At 48.8% G+C, this 12,766-nt stretch overlaps 6 protein-coding genes across 6 annotated transcripts; 5 read left to right on the top strand and 1 right to left on the bottom strand.

The window, feature by feature from the left end:
- Window positions 1–350: 350 nt before the first annotated feature.
- On the top strand, window positions 351–1,232 carry N7489_003919 (uncharacterized protein; the record flags this gene model as incomplete). The annotated part of the gene is made up of 5 exons (XM_056709671.1): window positions 351–595; window positions 651–763; window positions 814–891; window positions 942–1,019; window positions 1,072–1,232. The coding sequence occupies 5 exons, from the start codon at window positions 351–353 to the stop codon at window positions 1,230–1,232; spliced, it is 675 nt and encodes a 224-aa protein (XP_056568092.1).
- A 1,223-nt stretch (window positions 1,233–2,455) lies between these two features.
- On the top strand, window positions 2,456–3,130 carry N7489_003920 (dynein light chain Tctex-type family protein; the record flags this gene model as incomplete). The annotated part of the gene is made up of 4 exons (XM_056709672.1): window positions 2,456–2,482; window positions 2,594–2,632; window positions 2,690–2,764; window positions 2,849–3,130. 4 exons carry the CDS (start codon window positions 2,456–2,458, stop codon window positions 3,128–3,130), a joined length of 423 nt encoding a protein of 140 aa, XP_056568093.1.
- Window positions 3,131–3,713: 583 nt separating this feature from the next.
- Window positions 3,714–5,278, bottom strand: N7489_003921 (WD40 repeat domain-containing protein; the record flags this gene model as incomplete). Its single annotated transcript, XM_056709673.1, has 4 exons — window positions 3,714–4,355; window positions 4,411–4,906; window positions 5,002–5,023; window positions 5,098–5,278. The coding sequence occupies 4 exons, from the start codon at window positions 5,276–5,278 to the stop codon at window positions 3,714–3,716; spliced, it is 1,341 nt and encodes a 446-aa protein (XP_056568094.1).
- A 691-nt stretch (window positions 5,279–5,969) lies between these two features.
- Window positions 5,970–7,073, top strand: N7489_003922 (uncharacterized protein; the record flags this gene model as incomplete). Its single annotated transcript, XM_056709674.1, has 2 exons — window positions 5,970–6,584; window positions 6,642–7,073. The coding sequence occupies 2 exons, from the start codon at window positions 5,970–5,972 to the stop codon at window positions 7,071–7,073; spliced, it is 1,047 nt and encodes a 348-aa protein (XP_056568095.1).
- Window positions 7,074–8,001: 928 nt separating this feature from the next.
- N7489_003923 (uncharacterized protein) lies at window positions 8,002–8,654 on the top strand (the record flags this gene model as incomplete). The annotated part of the gene is made up of 3 exons (XM_056709675.1): window positions 8,002–8,104; window positions 8,238–8,302; window positions 8,382–8,654. 3 exons carry the CDS (start codon window positions 8,002–8,004, stop codon window positions 8,652–8,654), a joined length of 441 nt encoding a protein of 146 aa, XP_056568096.1.
- A 3,036-nt stretch (window positions 8,655–11,690) lies between these two features.
- On the top strand, window positions 11,691–12,665 carry N7489_003924 (uncharacterized protein; the record flags this gene model as incomplete). Its single annotated transcript, XM_056709676.1, has 3 exons — window positions 11,691–11,873; window positions 11,941–12,076; window positions 12,136–12,665. The coding sequence occupies 3 exons, from the start codon at window positions 11,691–11,693 to the stop codon at window positions 12,663–12,665; spliced, it is 849 nt and encodes a 282-aa protein (XP_056568097.1).
- Window positions 12,666–12,766: the final 101 nt, after the last annotated feature.

A 12,766-nucleotide genomic window follows, 5' to 3' on the forward strand; every position in this document is an offset into this window, starting at 1 on the left:
TGAACTAGCATATTATTCTGGATCCCATTTTCTCGGATTGGAGACCGACAACGTTAGTCTGTTTCAAAACAGCTCATTTGAAACAACTAAACCCGATCATGCCTTCCATGTCTTAAATGCACGTCCCAATTCTAACCCTATGGGGTGGAGAAACTATACAATGGAGAAATCATCAAACGGAAAAATTATAGGTTGGTGGAGTGTCTAGGTGGAATGATCCGCTTCATGTTTCCCCTTAACTGGGTCATTGCCAATTCTTCACCCTTAATATTTAACATTTCAACATATAAAGCCGCCTTTCTCGTCCATAGTTTGATCCCTCGACATCGGATCGACTTAGTATATTCGTCATGTCTCTCAGAAACCTCGCCCTCCTCGCCCTCCTCGGCCTTGTCAACGCCCAAGACAAGATCGGATTTGGTCCGTACTTCTCCCTCGGCCCTACCTCGTCATGGATCCGTGAGGCAAAGACAACCCTTGTCCTCCCCGAGGCCCCGAGCCCACAGAAAGACCGTCTTGCTCTGTGGCCCGGTATGGGAACAAGCGGTGGTGATCTGATCCAGGCTCTTGCCGTTTCTTTTTCTGACCCTGCCGCGTGAGTGATAGAAGAACAAATGCAAGTGTACATAACTGATAAGTGACACTTGCAGAAACTGTGGCGCAACAGCTGGGCAATGGTGCACGTGGGCTAGTACCCTTCAAGACACCCAGCTGGGTGGCAAGCAGGTCCCTGCCAATGCTGGTGATGAGGTCACAATGCATTGTAAGTTCTGCTTTGCTGGGATTTATGAAGATGAGCTAATGAGTCTATAGACAAGTACAATGACGACACCAGCAAGTTTGACCAGACTGTCTCCATTAATGGAGAGGTCGTGTCGACTCTTTCAACCAGTAAGTCCTCGGTATTCATAGCCTCAGTCTCCAACTAACAATTCTTCTAGGCTCCGGCCAGGCACAGGGCTGGGGTACCGCTGTCGAATGCCAGGATGATGCCTGCAAGGGTACTGCTGCAGCACACGGTGAGTTAGCGTGTATACTTCCCAGTAATTAAACGGATGCTAATCATTATAGTATATGCCGACACTACAATTATCCTGGATGCCGCCGATTCTTCCTTCGGCGACACTCTGGCTATTAACGAGGCCACTTCTTCTGGTCTTAAGACCACTGACAACGGAAAGACTTGGACCGTGTCTACCATCAATGTTCAGGCTCACACCTACAACCTTTAGGCAATGGTTGTCGGTGTACTCTAGAAAGAAATTTGTGCAGGCCACACTTTAGGGTACTTTTCAACAAGCAATACAAGTGCCATTTAACAGCAAATAAAAGCGCAATTAAACTACAAGTGTATGCCCCCCCCAATTAAGGGACCCACTAGTAGCAGCAGGGGATAATTTGGGCCATTAGTTCTGGAAAAGCTGAATCGAGCTGCCCTTACCAATCAACCATCACACCGGTGGACCGGACCTCATGGTCAGATTGTGACCCAGACAAGGACAGTCGAATTGATTGAGAGTCCATTATTCGGAAAGACTAATACCATTAAGACTGGATGACCGAAAGGCTTCAAGCAATTAAGAACCGACTTGAAGATATGGGTAAGAAGGTCGAGCATGACCTTTGCGAGGAGAACCGTGGCAAACTGGGGTATGGCCTCCATTAGGCTATACACATTAACCGTGGTTTTTGTGTTGGTCGAGTGGAATAATGCCGTATTTTATTCCGACAAACCGCAGACCGCATGAGAAGAACTAGGAAATGCAGTTCCACCTTAAACGAGTCCAATGTACAATGGTAGCAGAGCCTGAAGAGTAATCGTTTGCCAACTCCTTCCCTCCGTGTTTGTTTTGTGATGGTGTTCTGTGTCATGGTATTCGCCCGTTCGTTCCATCATGGTTGGGTCTTGTACATTGTACTACATTTTTACGCATAGTATATTTAACCAGAATAAAGGGGCCTATTATCTGCGAATGCACTACATGTATATTATACAATTTATCATAATAATTATCTGGCCTGTCATATTGGAACCTTCGAACATGGTGTTTATACTTCCACACCGCCGTGGCAGAACCAAGCTCGCGCCAAACCCCTTTAGGCCAAGCGCCCCAGTGATTGCCAAACATCCAAACAATCCACGTAGATTGCAAGGAGCAGTCCTACAAGCATCCCACATTCATAATCCTATCTACTATTCAGATCCAATAAAGGTACGAGAAGACATTTATCTGGTTTGAGAGAGGCTATCTGCGCTGGAATTCCCCGCCAATTGCGCCTCTTCTCCCCGCATTGCTCCGGGGCCGCGCGCATACCCCGTGGTATTTTAGACATGATGTCAACCCAATGGAGTCTACACGCGTTAACGTCTGTGTCAATCTACTCGTATACTAACAAAATCCTCTGTGTAGCATTCTTAGGCACTCCCGAAACCACCACATTCCATTTATTCACAATGTCTGCCGAAGGCGCCTCTGCATCGGTACGTTGCTCGCGAGTGACACCGCGGCTGCACTATATCAATCCGCAGTTATGCAACAGGAATACTTGCACTACCATTGTCTTGCCATAAACGGTCCTAACAACCCTCCAGCCCATCCCCATTGAGGATCTCACCAAGATCACCGACGAGGTATGCCTTCCCCAAAATGCCCCGTGATAATGACCCCGCGCTAACATTTCACCCCAGGCCTGCGAGAATGCCCTTGCGACCACCAAGGGCTACGACCACGAAAATGTCGGAGACTGGAACTCCAAGATTATCGTAAGCGTCACCACCCAACCCTCACAATCAACTAATCACCACCATCCGATTGCGCAATGCCAATACTAACAATTCCCCGCACAGAACTCCATCCTCAAGGCTCTGATTACTGCTACCGCACCCGATGCCTCCAAGCCCCCTGCCTACCGCTTCACCGTGAACAGCACAATCGTGCAGCAGGGCGTGATTGACCCGTCCGTTGCTGCAGATGGCGCACTTAGCAATGCTGGCAAGCGTGGTATGCACTCTGCCTCCGGGGCGTTCTGGGATGTCAACCGCGATGGCATGTGGACATACAAGTACACTGGTGCTGAGGACCGGGGGATGGATATTGTTGTTTGTGTGACATGGTTTGCCATTGTATAAGGACCAAGCTGGTTCTTTATTGGTCTGTTCTATCATGAAGATATCCATGGATTACATAGAAATCCATAAGCGGAAGTAGTGGCTTTGTCTGTGAGTGGTTATCGGATTTGTGCTATGGGCTTTGCCTTTTCCTTTTTATGTACTTGAACATTTGTTTTTAGTCCTATGGGTATGTTCAGTCTGAGCGTGGTGTTATGTTTTCTTTTAGCTTATGGAGACTTGCCTGCGTTGTTCGCGGAATTCAATAGCCATATAAACACTTTTCAGACATGTCCAGGAATATCTAGTGTAGAGAAGGACACTTGAAATAAACATATTGGTATTGTCAGTGGTATCTCGACACTATGCAGTATCCTCCGTGGGATGGGAATGGAACAAGCAAAAATTCTGCAAAATAATTCAAAGGTCTCCATTGACCAACCGGAATGCGCCGTAGAACCAGAAAAATCTGGAAGACACCCATCATTACGTGCGCCATGCCATGTGTAGATTACCCAGAATAAGATCAACGCCAATCGAGACCCATTAACTCATGAAAGCAGAATGCGGGTTAGCCGTGGCAACTCAGCCTTGCATCTTGCCCCTAGCGAGGCTCAGAGTAGTCGTTCAAAGCAACACAAACGGCGCCACGATGATGGCCGCTGTACTGGCGGATGATATTGCCAGTGCCGAGCTCCCACAAGCGAGCGTAGTGATCACTCGAGACTGTTACGAGATATGCACTGTCTGCGGAGAAGGCACAGTCCCAGACCCAGCGCTGGTGATTGGCGAGCGTAGTCTCCAGGAACAGTGTGTGGTTGACTGGATCCATAGGAGGCCCGTCGGGGGATGAGGTGAATGTCTGTTGTGGTGTCTCTTGGCGAGGAGGATTATCGGTAATACGGAGGAGATCACGGTCTTGGATGGGTGCGTCGAAAATGCGGAGCAGATCCCGAGACTGGGCGGGAGCTTCGACAGGTGTTACCGGAGCTTCGACAGGAGTTTCAACTGGAGGGTTCAGTGCCTCTTTCTCTTTCCATTGCTTCAATGCCAGTTTGGCAGGCGGAAATTCAGCGTCGAGGTTCCAGACCTTGGCAGTATGATCTGCGGAGCAGGTTGCAAGGTGCTTGACATCGGGAGAGAGGAGAACACGAGTGAGGTAGTCCTTATGAGCTTGGAAGGTACAGACGGGAATGATGCGGGTGGTGTCGTCGGTCTGAACCATGCGCCACAAGTACACATTGCCCTGTCGACCATTAGTAAAGAACCTTGCAATGCTCCATGAACTCAAAATCACGCACCTTCTTATTTCCAGCGCAAAGCAACGATCCGTCACTGGCGACGCTAACACTGAGAACCGCAGTATCCTCCTCCGGGATCAATTGATGAGTACAGACACTCTCGCCCAAGTCCCAGACACGGACCATACCGGCGTGGTCACCACTGATGAGCTCGCCCTGATTGGGATGAATGACCACGTCATTGACCGCAGCCCGGTGGACGTAGTTCCGCTGCAAGCTACCGGTACGAGTATCCCAGACCTTCACAGTTCCATCCTCGGAGCTGGTAACCATCCATTTCCCCTCACAGTGGAATGCCACGCCGGTGATGTTGTTTGTGTGACCTTCAAATGTAATCACGGGATTAGGATTGGTTGACTTGATATCAAACAGCTTCACATTGTTGTGACCCGCGGCAGCCAAGAACCGCTTATCCGGTGTGATGCACAGACGATTGACTTGCGAGTCTGGATGCTGGATTGTACGCGAACAGATACCCGAGAGCGCTTCCCAAAAGCTAGCAGAGATATAGTCAGCAAGGGTTCTGGTATAAATTGCCACCTTGCGGGTCCTATATAAACGCCGCGCGCGGTTAGTTGAGCCTCAACTTACCGAATGGTATGGTCGTACCCCGCTAAAATATGCAACCAAGGTAATTAGTCCAATGCCTGGAAGAATGCGGGGAGCTCGTTGTGATATCGCACGTACCGGTGCATAGGATGACACTCATATTCGCCAGGGCTGAGGCCAAAGGAGTGTAGTGGGAGAAATAACCAGTCTTCGTGATATCCTTGTTCTCTGTGCCACTGGAGTCCCTTGAACCTTTAGGGGAGCTGTCAAGGCAAGGCGGCCCAGACCGAACTTCGGATGGAGTCCCGTTTTCTGCCATGGCTACCACGTGATTACAGGTCCACGTGAGTAGAGCGGTGTTGCTGTATGACGTTGAGTCGATAAGGAGAGGGCGGTGGGAAGATAAGGCACCTAAATGGGAGGCGGTCAAATGTGTAAAGAGAATCAAGGTTTCAAGGTTTGAGTAAATTTTCTGTCTAACAAGGTCCGTTGGTAATTTGTTGATAGGCGTAGTTATGTTCAGGTAATTCCTTGATATTTCTACATTTTTTTTCGAGCGGCAATTCGGGAGAATTCTTTGTGCTGTCAAACTTCCTTAATGTCGAGTCTAGACTAGATAGGGCGGTATGCGAAGCGGTGAGTCACTATCTAAATAATGACGTATGATTGGCTTACATGTATTCAAACTTTTGGCAAAATAATTAATTGTCCAGCAGAAAAAAAAACAATATCAATGCAGCCAAACGAGTACATCATGCGTTTGTCGCCTCTCATGATCGCTATTGGTCCCTTTTGACTCATGCAACTTCATTGGCTAATCTGATACAATAGAAATGTCACTTTCTTTGTTCTTGTTTGCTCCCATTGTTCCTGTCTGTGTACGCTACTTCCTTCCTTGACGGTTATTACCCTCGATATTCTTCCTTCGATCTCTTCTTCCTTTTCATCCCATCTTCTTCTCTTGCCAATCCTCTCCAATACCTTTAATCTTAATACCCGTTCTTACCAACATGGGTTCGATTGACCCCAACCACGCTGCCTTTGGGCTTGACCAGCCTGCTTTCGACGAACAGGCCTTTCTCAATGGCCTTGCCAACCTTGATGCCGATGGACCTTTCAATGCTTCCAATGGCTTTAACTATGAAGGAAACCCTGACCTTATGAAAAGCTTCGACGAGTACTTTGCCAGTATCCCTCTCGATAACCTTGATATGCCTGGCCTTGACCAGCCCATGTCAGCCACGCCTGCCAACTGCTCTGCTCAGCCAGTGTCCAGCAATCTCCCCGCCCATGCACCACACATGCAGATGGCCTACGACCCTTCGATTGGTGTTGCATACACTCCTGAAGACACAGACGCCGACAAGGTCCGCAAGTGGGAGAACCTCATCGCCCAGGCCAATTTGGCCAATGCTGGCGTGCCACCCTCCGCTCCTGAGCCCATTGCAGGAGAGACAGTTGAACAAGACACCCAGGTTCCGGACTCACCCAACTCGCTGTTTGACTCTCCTCGCTCCCCGTCCGTCGAGATCATTCGGACTCCCAGCCCCACTCCACCGACTCCGTCCCCTCCCCAACCTCCTGCCGCTACCGTGGCAACTTTCAGCGCCGCGCCGAATGCGACTGTAAGTCACTTGTCTGACAAAGTTGTATTAGGAAAATGTGCTAACTGTGTTCAACAGGCAAACGCCGCTCGCGCCGTGCAACTTCCGCGAGCATTGACGAGCCAGAAAGGCTATGTGCAGCACGTCTCCCCATTTGCTCCTGTTGCAACAATTTCTCCTCCTGCCTCTTCTGTCGCAAATTCTCGTGAGCTTGAGAACGCTAGATTGCGGATCCAGAGTCTCGCAAAGGAGCGTAGCTTCTACCAACGCAACCTACGCAAGGCAACCACCATCGACCCCAAGACGGGAAAGACAAGCCTACAGAAGTTGCATGCAGAGAATTTGAGTCTCCGCCGAACCAACGCCAACCAGGCGCAGAAGCTTCAGGATATGAAGGACGAGATAAACCAGGAAAAGTCGAAGTTTGCTGCGCTTGGAGCGCAGTACAATGAGGTAGCGAAGCGCCTGCATAAGGCTATGGTTGAGCTTCGTGAATTGAAGGGCCAGTAGAGAGGAGGCTGACCAAGAGCATTATTTGATCAACACATTTTAGCCAGAGCGATACGACTTTAATGATTTTTCAACATTCATTTTCAGTGCCAATATTGCGAATGCATGCGTAGTCGGATCCAGATGGCAATCCATAGCCACTAACCTGCTTATATGTCCCCGTGCATCCAACCTTGGAAGTATGCGACTTTGGACTTGTCCTTTCTACGGGATTATTCCAACCTTGGAAGGATGTGAATGATGTAATCCCCAATCCGCCCGGTTGAAGACACCAATAGTCGACTTGAACTAGTTGGGGTGAGGATAGAGCCGTAAAAGCCCGGGAGGGATTTAACCATCGGACAATTCGAAACACCGTACCCTCGTATCGATACTCATGATGCGTGCAAATCACACTGAGAGTAGTATAATCTGCGGCAGATAAGCACGCGGCTTACTTTTTCCTTCAAATATGTTGAGACCCTGTGCACATAGTACCTTGCTCCTTCCTGCTTGATCATCTTCAAGATTGCAAGACACGTTTCCTAGTCAGCCCAAAGCTGATATTCCCCATAGCCTTTCGCAAACCAAACAGCAGATTCACCTGGGCATGTTAAATATTCTACCAACGTCGTGCGAGGGCTATCGAAACACTTCCCACTTTCCCTCTCTCTCACTTACCTCTCTCATATCAACCCTCTCTCATCAATCCTCTCTCATCAATCCTCTCTCATCAATCCTCTCTCATCAATCCTCTCTCATCAATCCTCTCTCATCAATCCTCTCTCATCAATCCTCTCTCATCAACCCTAGGTACCCTTCTCTACCGTCCACCCTACGCAGTCCCTGCTCTCCTTCTGCCCGCGCTCTGCTCTCCGTTCCTTTCTTCTACCCTCAACCCACCTGGTCGCCGGTCCTCTCCTGATACTCCCAACCCTTTATTACAACGATGATTCCTACTAATCGACTCGTTGGTATCAGAGAACCGGAGACTGGTTCAACGAACTGGGAAGGGAGATACTGCGCATTCACGACCGACCTCATCGTGGCCAGTAAGTCTTTCGTTGGCATGGCTCGGACGACTGACCGCCAACTGTTTACGCACCCTGGCCTATATGGCCATGGTTTGGGCGGAAAGAAGAAAACGAAAGCAAAGTGACTGCACTGTCTTTGGATGTCTGACAGACGGCGAAGAGTACACCTTTTACCACCTTTCGCGTGACGGTCTCTGGTCCAAAGAGGGAATTGTGGTTCGCCATTGGACCAGGTACCAGGGTGGATTAAACGTTGTTGCGAACTATCTCGCGAGCTTCCTCAGACACGGCCTAGGTACTTACCCGATCTCATATCCGGAGCCTTGCGAAGGAGAGCAACAACTATCGGTCTAGTCTGAATAAGACGGCTGCCATTGACCCGAAGTCGGGTAAGAGCAGCCTTCGCTGTGTTAATGCTACACAATCTCAGCAGAACCTTGAGGACGTTGTCAAGGCGGCAAGCATGAGTATGGTGTCTTTGTTGCTGAAGGAGCTTACACAAGGCTCAGCCCGAGCTGCACCAATTGAAGAAGGAGGGTCGACTTTGAGTGCCACCAGGCTCTATTAAGTCCTGGATTCCATGCACCAGGTTGAGAGGTTGCAATTATGGGTAGCGAAAGCTCCATGGCATACGTACAGCGGCAGATCGACGACATCCTCCGTGCCTTTCGCGAATGGTGTCGATCCTACGTAGACGACATGGTGGTCGTGGGCGACACACTGCAAGACCATATCAATCGCCTCCGACTCGCTTTCGCCACGTTATAAGAATACAATATATGCCTGGACCCCGCCAAGGCCCGCATCGGTTTCCCGTCCCTACCCCTGCTCGGTAAGGAAATTGATGAGTTTGGCATGACCACCAAGGAGAAGCTACGGACCATCCGCTCCCTCTCTTTCCCACGCACCTGCAAACAGCTCGAAACCTATCTCGGCATGACGGACGACATGCGTCACTTTATTTTACCAGTATGCCGCGAAGGCCGAACCTTTACAGCTGCGGAAGACGGCCCTCTGGGAGTTCTGATAGACCTACCAAAAAGCAGAGAAAATTGGGAGAAGAGGGGCAGAATCCAAGTGGTGCAGAGAAACAGAATCGAAAGCACTCACCAAAGACGACCTTCTTAACGGCGCAATTGCCTCAAGCTCCCAGGGCAGTGATCGGCTTGAATTTAACATTGCTTCCCTCCGAGAGATCATCTAATTTCTACACGGATAGGCAATTAGTCAACCCTCAGGACACTCGGGACATTCATTCTATCGTGGAGGTCAGACCCGATTACCTCCGGTCCACTCTCACTCACGTCTATGATCCATTCCTGCGTCACATGGACTGGGAGATGCTGTTCTGGATTGCGTCTTTTCAATAAGAGATACAAATAACTTGCTCTTTGAATGTTAGTTGCCTGGACTATAATACCACCAGACATACTTGATCTAGTAAATCTGGCCCCTTCGCCAGCTGATAGTCTACCTGCCTAGGTAGGTATATATATGTTTTTTAACACAATTATATCGTCTAGTTCATTTGTCAGGCTCGCGATTCGCTCGCCAGCTTGGCAAAGGGGGGTGGAAACTCAGGGCAACTAGGGAAGGACTAACGGCGTGTTAAATCACTCCGGATGGTGTGAAGTGCGAGAAAGGCTAGAATAGGTGGCCCTGCCTGTTCTTCGTGGACCGAGGAAGCTGCCGATTGTGAAGGATGGTATTCCGATTCCTATTGAATATAGTTAACACACCTGATACTAATAATGAGTAAATGTGTCTCGGAACTTACAGAAAGATTACTAGGAATGTTTAGGGAAACTGCGGCAGTGACGGGTATTTTGCAGATGTGGAAGAAAGGGGCAAAGTAGAATAAGTGGTGTGAGTGAGTCTCGAATGGATAGGAGAGAAATGCGAGCCCCAACCCACAGTAAGTGGAAGGTATTGTGATGAGTGTCCCAAATCAAAACATTTGAATGATAAAGAGGCAAGGATAGTATAAATAAGATGCCAGGTTTGGATACATTTGTGTTGACGTTTGATCATAGAAAAGGAATTCCTCTCTGGAAGACATAGAACTGGAGCGGGTCTCCATGTGAAGAGAGAGTGTGTGTGTGCACCCGCATGTATGTGGGTGAGTGGATGAGTGAGGCAGAGAGAGAGGGAGTACTAGAGATTATGCCTGTCATCCTTTATATAGGTCCACGTCCACGGGTATACGTATGTACATGGGGCCTTGGTTCCGAACAACCCCTCTACATACATTTTATCTATCCTCGATTTGCCTTTCTCCAGAGCGCTTCATCATCAGGTAGTTCTTCCAAGTATCTCCTAGCCTTTTCAACCCTCCAACGAATTTCGAGACCAGCATACATTTTGACGATTCTTACTTTAGGTATCTTGTTTCGATGTCTCTCATTTCACCTCCACTTCCCAAGCATCTGCCAATTTCGCCTTATAATGAGCTTGAGCGCTCCCAAAGGCTAGCCTGAGGATGACAATCCCTACACAAAGCCTTCATTTACCTTCTCCTTCTCCTTCTCCTTCTCCTCTCCTTCGTCTTCCCCATCTACTTTTCGCTCCTCTGCCACTTTAGCAGACTCTCATTAGGCTGCTGCTAGGCGTGCCGGCCAAATCGTTAATCCGGAAGCCCTACCTCCAACTTCGCAGTCGTGATAAAACTCGAGCATAAAGCTTGATAGATACAATCCATAGACAGTCACCATTGGTAACGAGTCAATTACCTGGATGCTTTATAGCTTACTACAAACACCCCCAAGGACTTTTGTACATGGACGAGTAGTTTGACCAAATTAAGCTTCTGTGGTATAAGATGGGGCGCTACCTTTTTTTGGTTCCTTTTCTGCGTACAACACAACGAACTACCTAAGAAGCTGGAGAAAATGTCTATATAGCTAGACATCCATCTTAAAGACCACCGAGACAACCACCAAGAAGACTACGGCCGCATAAGCGGCCGACTACAAAAGTCCCAATGCGAACATAAGTGGGGCCTTGCCCTAGAGAGCCCTGTCTCCACTGATAATGCACATTTCCGCGGAATAAAACATAGCAACAGGCCGGCTGGCCCAATGGCAAGGCGCTTGACTACGAATCAAGAGATTGCAGGTTCGATCCCTGCGTCGGTCAATTTTTTGCTTTCCTATCATCCGGTCATCCGGTAATCAGCCTACGCCATAGTCGAATACGTAGAGCTCCCGGCTAACTCTCTAGAAATTCCAGGCTTCTAAATATAGGCCTTTATATCTGTCTTACGATCTATAAGAAGACGTTGGAGTTCAGAGGTAATTAATTGATTCATTCAGAGGAAAGCATAAAGCTAAATACAACATAGTTATATAGCTAGAAATCAACTTAGTTCTTATATAGACACCTCGGGTTATTCCGACAGTGCGACTTGGTTTTTGATCTGCGCTAGTCTCATATCACAACAGAAAATCATATTATTACGGGTGTTTTGGTTGAGATAAATGCATTGTAATTTAGTAGCACTAGAACGGGAAAGGAGCGCCAAGCGTTGACAGACATTATCCAGACTGTATGTCCCCTCCTTCTCCTTCCTTTTCTCTCCCACAGCTCCTAAGGTCGAATAGAACACATGCCTCTCCGAATTATAGAGGGCGAGTCACCTGAACCGGTCCCCTGGGGATCCCTCCCATTAGATATCTATCTTCTCTCAGAATGGGAAACACCTCATCCCTCGCAACCCACCGAGTCCCCCTCAGCCCGCCGCCGACGGCTTATACGCCAGTTCCTCGCATTAGGTTCGGAGGGCAGAAGGGTATATACCCCTCTGTCAATTAAAGTTTCCCCCACAACCCTAGACTAATCCGATATCACTTCATTAGCCCTACCAAGCCCGCACAGAAACACCACCCACACCTACTAAGGCCCAAATAGCCGAGATCCTCCTCCCAGTACGCCCGGAGGCCCTACGTCCTTACGCTGCCTATACCACCTGTCTAGAGGAAGGCCTCTGGCTCCGTCTCTGCTACAAAAAGAAGAGGCGCATGAATCTATATGGTCTCACAATGAAGACGTAGCCTACGTCGGTCCCGATGGGGTAGTCCTCGACGACGAAGAGATCTTTGGTGGTCTAGACTTGGCAGCCGCGCTGGAAATTTTTCCCGAGCGTGTCACGAATGGAGGTTCTTCAGGACATATCAAGTTGAGAGAGGAGACTTTGAGAGAGATACTGGGTGATTTAGAGGATGATACGGGATCTGGTGAAGAGGACTATTCTGATGATATCAAGGAGGAGGTAGCAGAGTTTAGGGCATCCCGCGCGAAGAATCCGCTTCTGAAGTATGGTCTATATCATGCTGCCTGTGTTGTTACTCATGCTTTTGTGGAAGATGAGGTGGCGCTTGACGGTGAGGGCTTGCTGCATGTGTTTTGGGATGATTGTGGGAATGTTGTGAGGCAGTGGCGGGTGGAGGATGATGGAGTAGAGGACAACTTTGATGGAGCTTGGGCGGAGGGTGCTTGGAAAGAGAATTTCATCAATGGGATAGGAGAGCTTGGTCCAGCTTATCATGAGGGTGGAATGAGAGGACCACCGTACAACGTCTGAGGTGTTTAGGTAGTACTCGTAGACGTCGGTGTTTCCGGTAGCTTGAACTCAACTAAGACTACGAGTGCTTCTCCAACAGCAACGAGAACCGGTATTTCAAA

Source organism: Penicillium chrysogenum (genome assembly GCF_028827035.1).
Source record: "Penicillium chrysogenum strain IBT 35668 chromosome Unknown utg000002l_segment0_segment0, whole genome shotgun sequence".
Lineage (NCBI taxonomy): Eukaryota > Fungi > Ascomycota > Eurotiomycetes > Eurotiales > Aspergillaceae > Penicillium > Penicillium chrysogenum.